At 34.2% G+C, this 15350-nt stretch overlaps 1 protein-coding gene across 3 annotated transcripts; it reads right to left on the minus strand.

The window, feature by feature from the left end:
• Nucleotides 1-853: 853 nt before the first annotated feature.
• On the minus strand, nt 854-6583 carry LOC107812088 (uncharacterized). 3 transcript variants are annotated; one of them, XM_016637121.2, is made up of 5 exons: nt 5962-6583; nt 5778-5822; nt 5391-5693; nt 4562-4812; nt 854-1254 (listed from the first exon to the last, which is right to left on the minus strand). In XM_016637121.2, exons 1-5 carry the CDS (start codon nt 6191-6193, stop codon nt 1024-1026), a joined length of 1062 nt encoding a protein of 353 aa, XP_016492607.1. In that variant the 5' UTR covers nt 6194-6583; the 3' UTR covers nt 854-1023. The 3 variants fall into 3 exon arrangements, with proteins under 3 accessions (XP_016492607.1, XP_016492606.1, XP_016492609.1); XM_016637120.2 differs by having other exon boundaries at nt 854-1266; XM_016637123.2 differs by lacking the exon at nt 854-1254 and adding an exon at nt 3771-3931.
• Nucleotides 6584-15350: the final 8767 nt, after the last annotated feature.

Raw genomic sequence — 15350 nt, forward strand, 5'->3', positions numbered from 1 at the left:
AGGTATATGCATGACCATAAAAGCACTTTGTTAATATCGCAAAATTTGCATAAAATTAAGGATATAATATGTGTTGTAGGGGTCTCACCTAATGTTCATTCAGTTCAAGAGTACTTCACTTTGTGGATGTTAGTTGTTGCCTCATTTCACTACGTGTCAATTCAAATCGAAAGATATTGACACGTAAGTACATGTTCCTTCTTTTGCCCAGAATTGTTCTTATTCTAATTTTGTTTTTGCGTTAGTTGGGGATTGTTGGTATTATTTATATTTGGTAATGCAAAGTCAAAGATTTCTTTGTGATCCCTTCTTCCTCGCGCACATGAGAAATTCATTCTCTTTGAATCAAATTTCGTAACGTTCCATTTATTTCTTTGTAACTGCCGTGCTTTAATTTCTGTAACAGCTGTGTTTAAATTTTGTAACAATTGTGGTTAATTTTTATAACAATTCCATTTTTATTTTTGTAACAGCTACAGATTAATTCCTTCATCTGTAACTGTCCAACAACTTTGCCTATAAAAAGCAGTCTTCTTTGTAAATTATCTAACACAGAAAACACTTTCATCTTCTCTTTTTTCTGGGCAATTGTTTTTTGTAAATTCCAAACTTTCAGTTACAAGTGCACGTGTTTGGAGGTGCTGTGAAATTTTGAGGAGCGAGCAGTCTTAAGGATTTGCACTCAGTCAGGCCGAAATCGCTTTCAAGATAGTGACTTGCCAGGACTCAGTATTTACTATAAGTTATTTTCTCTTGTTCTTGATCAATATTATCTACTCATTTTTCGTACAGAATTTAACTTCTCTATATTAACAGCATAGCTAGTAATATATTTCTAATTAGATAATCGTTTATAATAAGTGAGATGAGTAATCTCTTTAAAATATATATTTAATACATAGAATTTGTATACTATCAATCAATATATATGAATAAAATCCTTGGTAGGTACACTAGTAGAATCTAAGAAACGAGAGAGAAATGATGGAAAGAGAATCTTTCTATCCCCAAGAAAAGGACAGTTTATTCTTTATAGCATGCATTAATATGGCAAAGAAAAATATTGTTGCTTCTTGATTTATGCTTCTCTCTCAGCCTTCTTTTTCTTCTCATCCACAAACTCATCCATGACAAGCACCCACCAAATTGCCTGCTGTCCATCTGCTTCACTTTCTTTCTCTGTCCCTGCAACAACTGCTCCTCGTTGCTTTTCGTGTCTTGTTCCCTTGATCCAGCTGTTTCTTTCCCTTCCACCTGGACATACATCTACGGTCAGTGGCATAGTTAAGAATTCAAACTTAAAACAAATTAATAGCTTCATTTATTTAAACAATAAAATACTTGTAATTGAACCATAATTTTATAAATCAAAATTAACATTAAAAAAATAACAATAGAAGCACAATTAAAGGAACGAGAGAGTCGAGAGAATTTGTAATCTGTACTCTGTAAAGAACTTTTGTCGAAGAAATTTGTATAGAGCTTAACTTTTAAATTATGGAGTACTATAATTTATTTAAGAAATAACTTTTAATTAAAAAATATTTTTAAGTTTAGTTATTTGTCTTTATATAAAGTTTAAGTTCTAAGAGTTATTTTATTTAAAAATAATTAAATTAAAAAAGAGTCAAATAAACCATATACGCGGTGGTCTCTGTTTAATTCTGAGAAATAAAATGGGCAAATAACTTTGAACTCATAAACAATATATCACTGTAAGCATTTTAGACTGCTGGACTGCCTTACTCAATTAGATTAAATGTGTTCAAAATATAATATATAGTCATATAAAATAGTGTTTGACTTATATACTCTATATGTAATATTTTGACTAAAGGTGGTTAATTGACCACCTTGGTATAGTGTGGCTACACTACTATTTACTGTACACAGAAAACAATATATTGTCATAGGTGTTTGAATCCTGAAAACAGTGCACAGTTAATCAATGTTTTGTCAACAAGGCTTAATATTCTTTCAATTTTATCAACAAACATAACTCAACTAATACGTTAGCTATAGTTTAGCAATACCCAAGTTTTCTCGCCCTTGGGCTCGTTTAGTTCATTACCAGCTATATAGTTCATAATTTTTGCATTTTTATTTTCAATATAAGTATTACTTGATATAATTTTATATCGGAGTTTCAGCGTAATTTTATACGACCTCCGATATGAGATAATCCAATAATTAGCTACACCAAAACAAAACAAGTAAATTAACAAATTATTCTTCTACTAAAACCTTCCATTAAGAAGATTAGGGGTGTTCATAAAAACCCGAAAACCGAACCAAACCGAGCAACAAAAACTCAATATTTTTTGGTTTGGTTTGGTTTTGGTTTTGAATTTTAAAAACCAATCAAATTTGGTTTGGTTTTGGTTTTAATCAGAAAAAAAAACCGAACCAAACCGACTATTGGAGTAGCTATTCCAAATTTATTATTACACCTATATATATATATATATATATATTGTTATACAAAGTTTCAAAAAAATTATGGTAAATATTAATAGTTTGCACTTTTGATATAGTTCTTTACCTTTACATTCTAGTTTGATTGGTAGTTTTCTTTTGTTTAGTGTAAGAATTCATTTCGTGCTAAAAATAACATATTTTTAATTGAGTCCTTAAATTATTCATCACTATTTGATTCAATTATCATCAATATATTTTGGTAAATAATAGATTTCTCAAAGGGCAATTGATTTGATAGTGTTACATTGAAAATGTGGTCGCCGGAATATGTGTTTGGTAGCGTATGTCTTATATTTCAGAAAAAACCGACAAATAACCGAAAAATCGACATAAAGCGAATCGAGAAAAACCGACTTAATTGGTTTGGTTTGGTTCTAATATTTGAAAAACCGACTCCAAATCGAACCATGAACACCCCTAAAGAAGATCAAGGTTAAAACTACAAATAAGAGTTTATCATGTTTAAAGTCGAATACATCTTTGATTATAAACTCATGTGTATCACATTTAAATGCAAAGAACCAAATAAATCATAAGTAATATAAGCAATCTAGGATCAAATTTTAGTACTACAATCTACGCAATATAATTCCAGCATAATTTTATTTTCGAGACCCTTATCTATCTAGCCGAGTAGAGTAGCGGCAGAGGTGGATGCAATGTATCCACTGGGTTCAACTGAACACAATATTTTTGGCGTGGAGCATAAAAGTATGTGCAAAAATTCATTAATATTGTAATATATAGCAATATGAACTCATAACTTTAAAAATACAATATATTCAATACTAAAAAATTCAAAGGTTGAACCCATAAAACTTAAATACTAGATTCGTCTCTGGTAGCTAGATCTAGAGAAGATAAAAGGTGGGAAAAAAACTATTTATTAGATCATGTGGTTTGTGTTAGTGGGGTTGTGCATTGGTGTTTGAAAGAAACTTATCTTGCATGAATTATTGAGGGAGTACGTAACAACATGACAGATATTATTATATTCATTAAGACATGAGTATAAGGGAATATCTATTCCCCTTAGTATTGGAAACCTGTTAACCATTCTTAGTAAAATAAAGCTAAAGAAAATATGAACAAAAAAGAGAAAAAAGCTAAAATCTCACTTGTCCACAGAAGAAGCACAAACATTTGGGCCACAAAAGCAAGTGATTTGCATGTGCTTGGGTGAATTATATATGCTGATAGATGTTCCAAGGGACCAATTAAATATATGTAGTCCCCCACCAATATAATATATAGGGCAATAATCTATCAATATGATGATATTCGGACAATTTTGATAATCTAGTCTTTCAGTTACTGTTGTCCCCCATCATCCACTACATATGATTCTTGTTGTAGGCCATGGTCCAAAGTTGAGAATTATTGAGATAGTACTGTTTCCTTTGTCTGTGATACTTCATTCGTTTTAAGACATTCCAAAATATCTGACATAATTCTACAAACAATATAATTCCATATCTTTCATGAGTTCCTACAATTCAAGGCTAGTTGATTAATTAAATTCAGATTTTAATAAATTCAATATAATATACTAGTAATTAATTAAACTATGATCAATTGTAAGTCTTAATAAAAGTTATATATATCCTAACGGGAAAAAGAAAAAGACAAAGACTAGAAAAAAGAGTGAAATTAAAAAAATTGAGATATAAGTCCATAGATGTTGGGTTTTTTAAAATGATGGGGCAGCAAAAAAGTTTTAAAATATTAATTGAAAATGTCTCTCATAAATTTTAACTAAGAAGGTTTTAAATAGCCAACTTCAACAGAATCTGCAAAATAAATATTCAAATTCAAAAACATAAAATATTTCAACTAATTTATCCAATTAAATTTAAATATAAACAAAGCTCCTCCTACGACTAAACTACTTATTACTCTAGTAAATTAAATATCAGTCGTAACAAATACAAAATCCAACAATAGACAAGAACCAAAAGAAAAGGATTTTTACGAAATGATCAAGTTGTGCATAATATAATTCTTAAATTATTTTGCATGAAGAGTGTAGTAAACCATGCAAAGATTTCGTAAGACAGGATTCAGAAGGTACTACAATAATTACCTCTTCCTCAGATTTTAGTTGTGGAATAGTCATAGGGGAGTGATCATCTGCTTCACTCAGCTTTATGGATCCTTCTTTAATGGATGGAGTAGTCATACTCATAGGTGAAGAATCAGCTGCTTCACTTAGCTTTATAGACATTTCTTCAATTGATGGAGTTGGAACTGGACTTGGACTATTAGAACTGACATAATTATAAGCTGCAATGCTTTGTGTTCCCATATCTCTTGTTATGCTAACATCTTTCTTCTCTAAAATTAAAAGTGCGAAAAGGAGAAAAACATTGTGAGTAGGATTAATGATACTTAGTTAATACTAGTGTTTAACATATAATTAAGTAAAAAAAAGTGTACTCTTCGTCTCTTCCTAACAATTTAAGTCTTTAGATTAGGTAATCACACACTCAGTGCGGTATCACGCGGAGACCTTGAGTTCTTGTCTCATCAACACCTATTATCAGGGGCGAAGCTATGTTGGCCCAAGGGTGGTAAATTGACCACCCTTCGTCGAAAAATTATACTACGTATAAGGTAAAATATTACTTGTTATTGATTAAAAATAGACTTTGAATACCCTTGCATAGCCCATTGGCAAAGGGTGTTCAAATTTATTGAATTTACTGGCTTCGCCACTACCTATTATATATAAAACAAGAATTTTTACGTATTTGGCTAATGAAGAAGAATTAGGTCGGCACATGAGGAAGGTTGAAGATATAATTAATAAAATAAAAATATGCCCTCTATAACAGCTTACGATATTAGATGAGGTAGTCACTCATTTCAACAAACATTAACGAAGAAACAAAATGAAAAACAAGTGTTTGTACCTTTGCTTGGGATTTGGTTTTCAACATCATGTGTAGGGAAAGAAGGCTTTGCAGGGTATTTTGTTTGAAATTGTCCTGTACTCTGAATATGAGAAGGATAAATTAGAGGTCCTGAGACAGTAATTCTGCTATTTGACTGGCGAAATGATCTCTCAGTAAGTGTTTTTGTAGATAAACACTCCAAAGGAACTTCCCCTGACAATGGATTGCATATGTATTTCTCAGCTTCATTCCATTTTGAATTCAGAGCCAAACCATCTGGTGACATGTATTCCCAACTATATAATGTTTTTGCCTGCAATGCTACACTCAAAAACAAACACAAAATTAGGTAAAGTTGAAAATTACCATTCATCATAATCATCTTTATTGTTACAAATGACTCACCTTTCAGGGCAGTGGTAAAAGAATATTTTGATGGATCAATTTCCTCTGGAAAAAAAATTAAAGATTTATAAGACACAATATTACAAAGTACAAACCATGTTTTTATACGCAATTCAAGATTTCGTTTGAGTTCATGTTGGCGATTTCTGATGCGAAATTATGGAAAGTGAGAAGAAAATGGTACCTCTTAAGGTGTAGCCAGGAGAAGAAGCAGTGCTTGAAATTATTACATTTGATCTAAAAGATTTTGCATTTTCTCTGAAACTTCCAATATAAGATGCTGAGTACCTTCTTGAATTAGTTTTTTCTCTGCTAAGTTTAGCCTTAAGAGCCCATTCTCTCAAATTGAACTCTGCTTCATCTGGCTTTCTTGAACTTCCAAAAGCTGATTGTTCCATGCTAGGTTCTAGTTTCATGGATATACTATTGAAGATTTTGATGGCACTAAAATTTCTTTTATTTTTAACAAATAGGAAGGTAAGTCCAAAAACCCTCTTGCTGCAGAATAGGCAAAATAATTCAAGAGCATGAACTTAACGTGTAACTTCCAAAAAATAATTTCGAAATAGTATATAATTCCTACCCTGTAGCAACCTATGCCATGTTATAAAAATTTAAAGTGAAAAATCACCAAATGAGCTAAAAGTGGGCCACATGAATATTTGGTTTATCTGCAAGTAATAAGATCAGACAGACCTCTAATCTGATCTTGCTTTTGCATAATAAAAAAATGAGGGGAAGCTTGGTGATTAATTGTAATAAAGTTAGCAAATTTACATGGTTTCCGCCATGCAATGTGGTTACCAAAGTTTATACTCCTAACACGGAGTTTCAAAAGTAAGACTTTTGACATTTGTAGCCGAAAACATACCACAAATATTTATGCAATTATAAAATCATGTTATTATGGATAAATAAAAAATTTAAAGTTAAACTGTTGTTGTTGTTTCTTGTATAGTACTTCTTATCTGGTATAAATATGGAATGATGGAAGATCAAGTTTTAACTTTTTCACTCTTAGATATATACTATCCTCTTTATCAGCTATCTACAGCAGTAACATACGTAAATATAAATGATATAATTGAAACAAAAATTAATTCGAGCCCACTGAATTCACAGTGTTTCCTTAAGGAATTTAATCCCCTCCTAGTACCCAAGGTTATGGATTATTTCCTCCCAGGATAGAACGAATTACACACTGGTGTAGCGGTACTTCAAACCCCAGTATTTCAGCGAACGCAAAGTTCGGCAGCAAATCACACTTACAGTTGCTTTGTTTGTAGTTTTAAAACAATGCAGAACAAGGGAGGAGAACTCAGAAGTCAAATGGAAATTCTGAGGAAGGAATGCAATGTATAGCCGATGTTGAATTCTTACTGAAGAGGATATCAGATTGCAATTCGTTTTTCCAGTGTATACACAGTGTATACAGAGTGTAGTTTAAGTGTATACAGCATGTATATCAATTATATACAGAGTACATATCAATTGTATACTGAGGTTTCGAGTGTTTTTTTTCCGGTATGTTCTTCTTTCTCTACAACTTCTGCTCTATTTATAGCAGTCATGTGAGAGAAATCCGCCCCCTCCATGGTGGAACAAGCATTAGGATATCATGGAGGAAGCACTTAAATGGTGGAATGAACATTTGCTTGGTGGGAGGAGCACTTGGCCATGGTGGGAGGTGCACTAGGTATCTTGTTGCTTTTTTGGTGCAACACAATACACGGATTGGAAAACATCCGTTACAAACACGGATTATATCACGTTAATATTCACTATTAACAAATAAATTTGGTCCAAATAATTAATCAATCGATTGATCATTTGATCAAATCCGAATCCAAATCCAAATCCAAATCCCATTTTCCATTCACTCTCATTTTAAGACTATTTCATCTTAAACAAAAACTCAACAATCCAAAACTCAACAATCCCCCACATGAATGGGGAATGGCTATATCACGGAAGTATGCATGAAAAACTTGTGTGATTTGCAAGCAAGAATTAATTGCATCTGGATAAGTAGGTTTCCCTTTGAACTTTCCATAGTGAACTTATGTCGGATATACTCGGTCAATCGGTAGATTTGATATCTTTGAACTGTCGAACTTTAGTGTATACCTAGACAACCATAAGTCACACAATCAATCTCTTAACCGTCTTTGGTTCTCATTGTTGTGTTCGTTTCAGCCATGAACACTGCCTGGTTTCATAAGTGCGTAGAGAATTGGCCTTGCAAAATTCTCCTTGAAGCGGCTAACACTTCACACTTACATAGGTGATTCCTAAACGTGTCATCCCGTAGATACACTATTTGATATACCCTGTATCAAATTTAGAAATCATTAAAAAGCCTTAATGCTTTATCCTTGGTACTGAACAATGTCTCATCACGAGAATGGACTAAAAAATTTTGTTGACAATGTTGAACCGTCATTAATGACTTTGTTTGATCTCCTTGAACATCTTGGGATCTTCAGTCTTCTAGGTAGAGTTACCGCCACAATGACTTGTTCTCGGCCATAGTCCCATTCCCCTCGATGATTTCTCAACTACCTCTCTAGTTAGGCCTTTTGTAAGTGGATCCGTCACATTATCACTTGACTTTACATAGTCAATCGTGATAATTCCTCTAGAGAGAAGTTGCCTAACGGTTTTATGTCTTCGTCGTATATGACGAGATTTACCGTTATACATAACGCTCACAGCCCTTCCAATTGCCGCTTGGCTATCATAGTGTATGCATATTGGTGCCAACGGTTTGGGCCAAAATGGAATGTCTTCCAAGAAATTCCGGAGCCATTCAGCTTCTTCACCGGCTTTATCTAAGGCTATAAACTCAGCCTCCATTGTAGAGCGGGCAATACATGTTTGTTTGGACGACTTCCAAGATATCGCTCCTCCACTAATAGTGAATACATATCCACTTATGGACTTCGAATCAATTGAACCGGTGATCCAATTTGCATCACAATATCCTTCAATCACCGCAGGATATTTACTGTAGTGCAAATCAAAGTTTTGGGTATGTTCTAAGTATCCCAAAACTCATTTCATTGCCATCCAATGAGATTGACCTGGATTGCTTGTGTATCGACTTAGTTTACTTATAGCACAAGCTATATCTGGTTGTGTACAATTCATGATGTACATTAAGCATCCCAACACACGAGCATAATCCAATTGTGATATGTTTTGGCCTTTATTTTTTGCTAGTGCAAGATTTACGTCAATTGGAGTCTTTGCAACTTTAAAGCCCAAGTGCTTGAATTTTTCAAGTATTGTATTAATATAATGAGATTGTGACAATGCCAGACCTTGAGGAGTCTTTTGGATCTTAATCCCCAGAATTAAATCTGTAATTCCCAAGTCCTTCATATCAAACTTGCTAGTTAGCATACGCTTAGTAGCATTTATGTTGGCAATGTAATTACTCATTATCAGCATATCATCCACATATAGACAAACAATGACTATGTGATTTGGAACATTTTTAACGTACACACATTTATCACATTCATTTATCTTAAAACCATTTGACAGCATTGTTTGGTCAAATTTCGCATGCCATTGTTTGGGTGCTTGTTTTAGTCCGTAAAGGGACTTAAAAAGTCTACATACCTTATTTTCTTTACCTGGAACCATAAACCCTTCAGGTTGTTCCATGTAAATTTCTTCCTCCAACTCTCCATTTAAGAAGGTCGTTTTAACATCCATTTGATGAATTTCAAGACCATACACTGCAGCTAATGCTACTAACATCCGTATGGACGTAATCTTTGTAATTGGGGAGTATGTATCAAAGTAGTCAAGACCTTCTCGTTGTCTATACCCTTTGACAACAAGTCTTACCTTAAATTTATCAATAGTATCATCATCTTTCATTTTTCTCTTAAAAATCCATTTAGAACCCAAAGGTTTATTTCCAGGAGGAAGATCAACCAATTCCCATGTATGGTTGTTCAATATGGATTCTATTTCACTATTGACTGCCTCTTTCCAGAACAATGATTCCGAAGAAGACATAGCTTCTTTAAATGTTCGAGGCTCATTTTCCAATAAGAAAGTCACAAAATCTGGTCCAAACGAAGTAGACGTTCTTTGACGTTTACTACGCCTTGGATCCCCCTAATTAAATGTACTTTCTTTTGTTTCTTCCCGAGGTCGTTTAGATCCTTCACCAATCGACTCGCATTCCTTTTTATACGGATATATATTTTCAAAGAACTCAACATTATCTGATTCTATAACCGTATTATTATGAATGTCGGGATTTTTTGATTTATGAACCAGAAATCGATATGCTTTATTATTAGTCGCATATCCTATGAAAACACAATCAACTGTTTTCGGTCCTATTTTTACCCTTTTGGGTTTAGGAACTTGCACTTTTGCCAAACACCCCCACACTTTAAAATAATTCAAGTTGGGCTTCCTTCCTTTCCATTTTTCATATGGAATGGATTGTGTTTTGCTATGGGGTACTCGATTTAGTATTCGGCTGGCCGTAAGAACGGTTTCCCCCCACAAGTTCTGTGGCAAACCAGAACTTATCAATAATGCGTCCATCATCTCCTTTAATGAACGATTCTTTCTTTCCGCAATCCCATTGGATTGGGGCGTGTAAGGGGCTGTTGTTTGATGAATAATTCCATATTTTAAACATTTTTGTTCAAAAGGAGATTCATATTCACCACCCCTATCACTTCTTATCATTTTGATTTTCTTGTTAAGTTGCGTTTCAACTTCATTTTTGTATTGTTTGAATGCGTCTATTGCTTCATCTTTACTATTAAGTAAGTAAACATAGCAATATCGAGTACTATCGTCAATAAAAGTTATGAAATACTTCTTTCCACCGCGAGATGGTGTTGACTTCATGTCACAAATATCTGTGTGAATTAAGTCTAAAGGATTTGAATTCCTTTCAATCGACTTATAAGGATGTTTAACATACTTAGATTCCATACATATTTGACATTTTGATTTTTCGCATTCAAACTTAGGCAATACTTTCAGGTTAATCATTTTTCGCAAGGTTTTATAATTGACATGACCCAAACGTACATGCCATAAATCATTTAACTCAAGTAAGTAAGAAGAAGTTGAAGTTTTATTATTAGTTTCAACAACTATTACATTCAGCTTGAAAAGACCCTCAGTAAGGTAACATTTTCCTACAAACATTTCATTCTTACTAATCACTACCTTGTCAGATACAAAAACGCACTTGAAACCGTGCTTTACAAGAAGTCCAGTAGAGACTAAGTTCTTCCTAATCTCGGGAACATGAAGGACGTTGTTCAAAGTCAATGACCTTGCCAGAAGTCATCTTGAGAAATATCTTACTGTATCCTTCAATGTTTGATGTAGCAGCATTTCCCATAGATAGCGTCTCTTCGGGTCCAACAGAAGCATATGTAGAAAATGCTTCCCTCACAGCACAAACATGGCGAGTGGCTCCAGAATCAATCCACCACTCCTTTGGGTTTCCTACCAGGTTGCATTCAGAAAGCATGGCGCACAAGTCATCAACATCATCATGCTTTTCTACCATGTTTGCTTGACCCCTTTGCTTGTCTTTCTTCCGAGCATGACACTCCGTAGATTTGTGTCCGGTTTTCCCACAATTGTAGTAGTTTCCACTGAACCGCTTCTTGCTTGGGTTGTATTTCGGACCAGAAGCCTTCTTTCTCTTTTTGTTATCTTCAACAATATTTGCTCCCATTATTGTTGAATTTCCACGGCCTCTCTTTTCAGCAGCTTTATTGTCCTCTTCGATTCTCAATCGAACAATGAGATCTTTAAGGGACATCTCCTTTCGTTTGTGTTTCAAATAATTTTTAAAGTCCTTCCACAATAGAGGCAACTTCTCAATTATTGTTGCTACTTGGAATGCCTCATTGATGACAAGATCTTCAGCAAGTAGATCATGAATAATCACTTGTAACTCCTGGACTTGGGTAATAACATACTTGCTATCTACCATTTTGTAGTCCAAAAATTTTGCAGCGATGAATTTCTTCATCCCTGCATCTTCAGTTTTGTATTTCTTTTCAAGCGCATTCCACAATTCTTTTGACGTCTTCACGCCACTGTATATATTATACAGATTATCCTCCAGTCCGCTAAGAATATAATTCCTGCACAAGAAGTCAGAATGCTTCCACGCCTCAATCACGAGAAAGCTATCATTCTCTGGAGTTTCATCTGGAAGATCAGGAAGATCTTCCTTGATGAACTTCTGTAGACATAACGTAGTCAAGTAGAAGAACATCTTTTGTTGCCAGCGCTTGAAATCCATCCCGGAAAATTTTTCGGGTTTCTCTGCCGGTGCCAACGCCGGAGTTCGACTTGTCGATGCGTTGGCAGTCATCATCGGAACAACTTGATTCCATCATTCACTATTTTTACTGTAAAAATGACACAAACAAACGTTTAATAAACGTTTAAAACTGGAGTGAAAAATCACATAGATTTTAATCTCCAACAAAACGCCACGAAGGCTTTACTCTCCAAATGGGAGTACACAAAACCACAAAGGTTTTAAGTTTCCAGAATAATAAAAGTAACACAAATACAGAAATTAAAATTATTAAATTCCTTAAGCTTGTTGTTGTTGTTTCCTGTATAGTACTTCTTATCTGGTATAAATATGGAATGATGGAAGATCAAGTTTTAACTTTTCCACTCTTAGATATATATTATCCTCTTTATCATCTACCTACAGCAGTAACATACGTAAATATAAATGATATAACTGAAACAAAAATTAATTCAAGCCCACTGAATTCACAGTGTTTCCTTAAGGAATTTAATCCCCTCCTAGTACCCAAGGTTATGGATTATTTCCTCCCAGGATAGAACGAATTACACACTGGTGTAGCGGTACTTCAAACCCCAGTATTTCAGCGAACGCAAAGTTCGGCAGCAAATCACACTTACAGTTGCTTTGTTTGTAGTTTTAAAACAATGCAGAACAAGGGAGAAGAACTCAGAAGTCGAATGGAAATTCTGAGGGGAATGAATGCAATGTATAGCCGATGTTGAATTCTTACTGAAGAGGATATCAGATTGCAATTCGTTTTTCCAGTGTATACACAGTGTATACAGAGTGTAGTTTGAGTGTATATAGAGTGTATATCAATTATATACAGAGTGCATATCAATTGTATACTGAGTGTTTCGAGTGTTTTTTTCTGGTATGTTCTTCTTTCTCTACAACTTCTGCTCTATTTATAGCAGTCATGTGAGAGAAATTCATCTCCTCCATGGTGGAACAAGCATTAAGATATCATGAAGGAAGCACTTACATGGTGGAATGAACACTTGCTTGGTGGGAGGAGCACTTGGCCATGGTGGGAGGTGCACTAGGCATCTTGTTGCTTTCTTGGTGCAACACAATACACGAATTGGAAAACATCCGTTACAAACACGGATTATATCACGTTAATATTCACTATTAACAAATAAATTTGGTCCAAATAATTAATCAATCGATCGATCATTTGATCAAATCCAAATCCAAATCTCATTTCCCATTCACTCTCATTTTAAGACTATTTCATCTTAAACAAAAACTCAACAATCCAAAACTCAACATAAACTACTTCTAAAAATTAAAATATTTTCTTTTTTATGAAAATGTGTCACATAAAATTGGACAGAAGGAATAATCACCTCTATTTTTGTTGGTCAGTACTCAGTAGCCAATCTAGGAGCTCAAATACTACTATATGTCTGCAAGAGCATGCAGTTTCGCCCTTATATTTTGGTACAAATAACAAAGTACAAGATAGCCTGGAATCTTATGTTGATTCACCAAAACATTATATACATGGCTGTGAGTTGTGATCCATGTTGATTTTTTATTAGCCTTAGGGATTAAGTCATGTGGTTAATGAGGAAAGCAATTAAAAGAAGTGATGTGTACTGCGAACTCCTAATGGAATTGTTAGAGATTTACAAGTAAAAGAACCTAAAATGCATATCATTTTGAATTAGCTCTGAGATGATTAGAACTTTCTCTTATTGTTAAAATCACAGCTAGCTCTTCTTGTGAGTTCACAAAACTCAATTAATAACAACTTGATTAGTCCTTTAGGGAGTTTCTATATGGTAAGCTCGCAAAGGTTAATAAATATAAAAAGTAGCCAACATTGAAAAGGACATGTACTCCGGGCTGAAGTTTAAAGAAATGATTCCTTCTTGATCATGAAAATTTATTTTCTTGGCTGCAAGAAGATATCCAATGAAATAAGGACATGTGTTGCTAGTCAATCCAATTCATTGCCATATCCAAGAAGATATGGGGAATGGTACATTTTCAAAGAATTGATGAAGGAGCATTCCACAGTGTTGGGTTATATTCAGTCTAGGTTGGAAAGATTGTGTTGAAAAAGAAAGGAGAATAGTGGACAGTGGATATATACAGGGAGTGGAAGAAATCTAATGGTAAGTGAAAATTGTATTTTAAAGAGAGAGAGAGAAGATTGATGTATGCATGTGTTCATTTGTGGACATCCATGAATCCATGTGAAGATGTCAAGATCATTATCTTAATACTAGGTAGGTCCCCTTCTTCTTGCTGGACATTTTGGTGATCACCCTCAGGTTTTGTCTCACGTGTATGCAAAGTAGGTTTCATGGCAGAGGATAGAGACTGTTGTTTTATGTCTCGTTGGGTTATTTGTTCCTTCTTTACTTCCGCTATTTTTATCCTATTGGTTTTAACTTGTTCGATCCTCCAAAAATGCTACATTTGTGTCTAATCTTCTAAAAATTCTCATATCTGAGCAACATAAGTGATTGACAGCTAACGAGCTTTAATGCCTAGCAAACAATCATGCAATACGTATAATAAAAGCCATAACATGGCCCAAAGGTATCTTCATAGCAAAATAAGTCACCTCAACAAGACGACATCCGAATACAAATCCGTATACAACATACACCAACTCAAGTTTCATAGAGCTTAGAGTTAAGAGTACTTAAGTTACCCACTGACAGTATAGGTGCTTATGTTTGGCTTTTAAAATAATATAGTTAAAAAAAAAACCTTTGTACTATCCATGATTCCATGGACAAAAGCTAACTTCATTAGCTGATTGAATGGGGCTTTATTGGCTCATTCGCACACAAAATTGAACTCAAGTGGGCTTAGTGGGAGGCTTAGGGCCACAGCAAAGGCAAGTCTGGGCTCTCAAGAGGAGATGGCAGTCAACTTCATGCCTGACACTAACATGCATACTACTACTAATACTGTCAAGTGCCCACTATCTGGTCTCACTTGTGGAGTAGTTTCCACCTCAATGGACAAGATGCCCAAAGAATCTTTTACTATGCAGTTCACCGAACACATTCGGAACAGCAGCAAGATGAGGTAAGACAAGGCTAAAAGTTACAGAAACTGTCAACTGTATATACAGCAGACCGCAATATATAGTTCATACACTTCTGGATATTTATACCATATCACAATTAAGCTGCATGAGTACAGAAGTTGGTAAAACAGTAAGAGTAATCACTAAGTCTATGAAAATACTCATTTTTTTGTTGCTATGAAAA

Source organism: Nicotiana tabacum, chromosome 3 (genome assembly GCF_000715075.1).
Source record: "Nicotiana tabacum cultivar K326 chromosome 3, ASM71507v2, whole genome shotgun sequence".
NCBI lineage: Eukaryota > Viridiplantae > Streptophyta > Magnoliopsida > Solanales > Solanaceae > Nicotiana > Nicotiana tabacum.

What these genes read in the sequence shown, in the direction of transcription:
- LOC107812088 (XM_016637120.2), bottom strand. Translation starts at nt 6,193, where the DNA reads ATGAAACTAGAACCTAGCATGGAACAATCAGCTTTTGGAAGTTCAAGA. An exon ending in TTTTACCACTGCCCTGAAAG is followed by an intron (nt 5,694 to 5,777) that starts GTGAGTCATTTG and finishes TTTTGAGTGTAG; the next exon opens with CATTGCAGGCAAAAACATTA. An exon ending in AACTAAAATCTGAGGAAGAG is followed by an intron (nt 1,267 to 4,561) that starts GTAATTATTGTA and finishes CACTGACCGTAG; the next exon opens with ATGTATGTCCAGGTGGAAGG.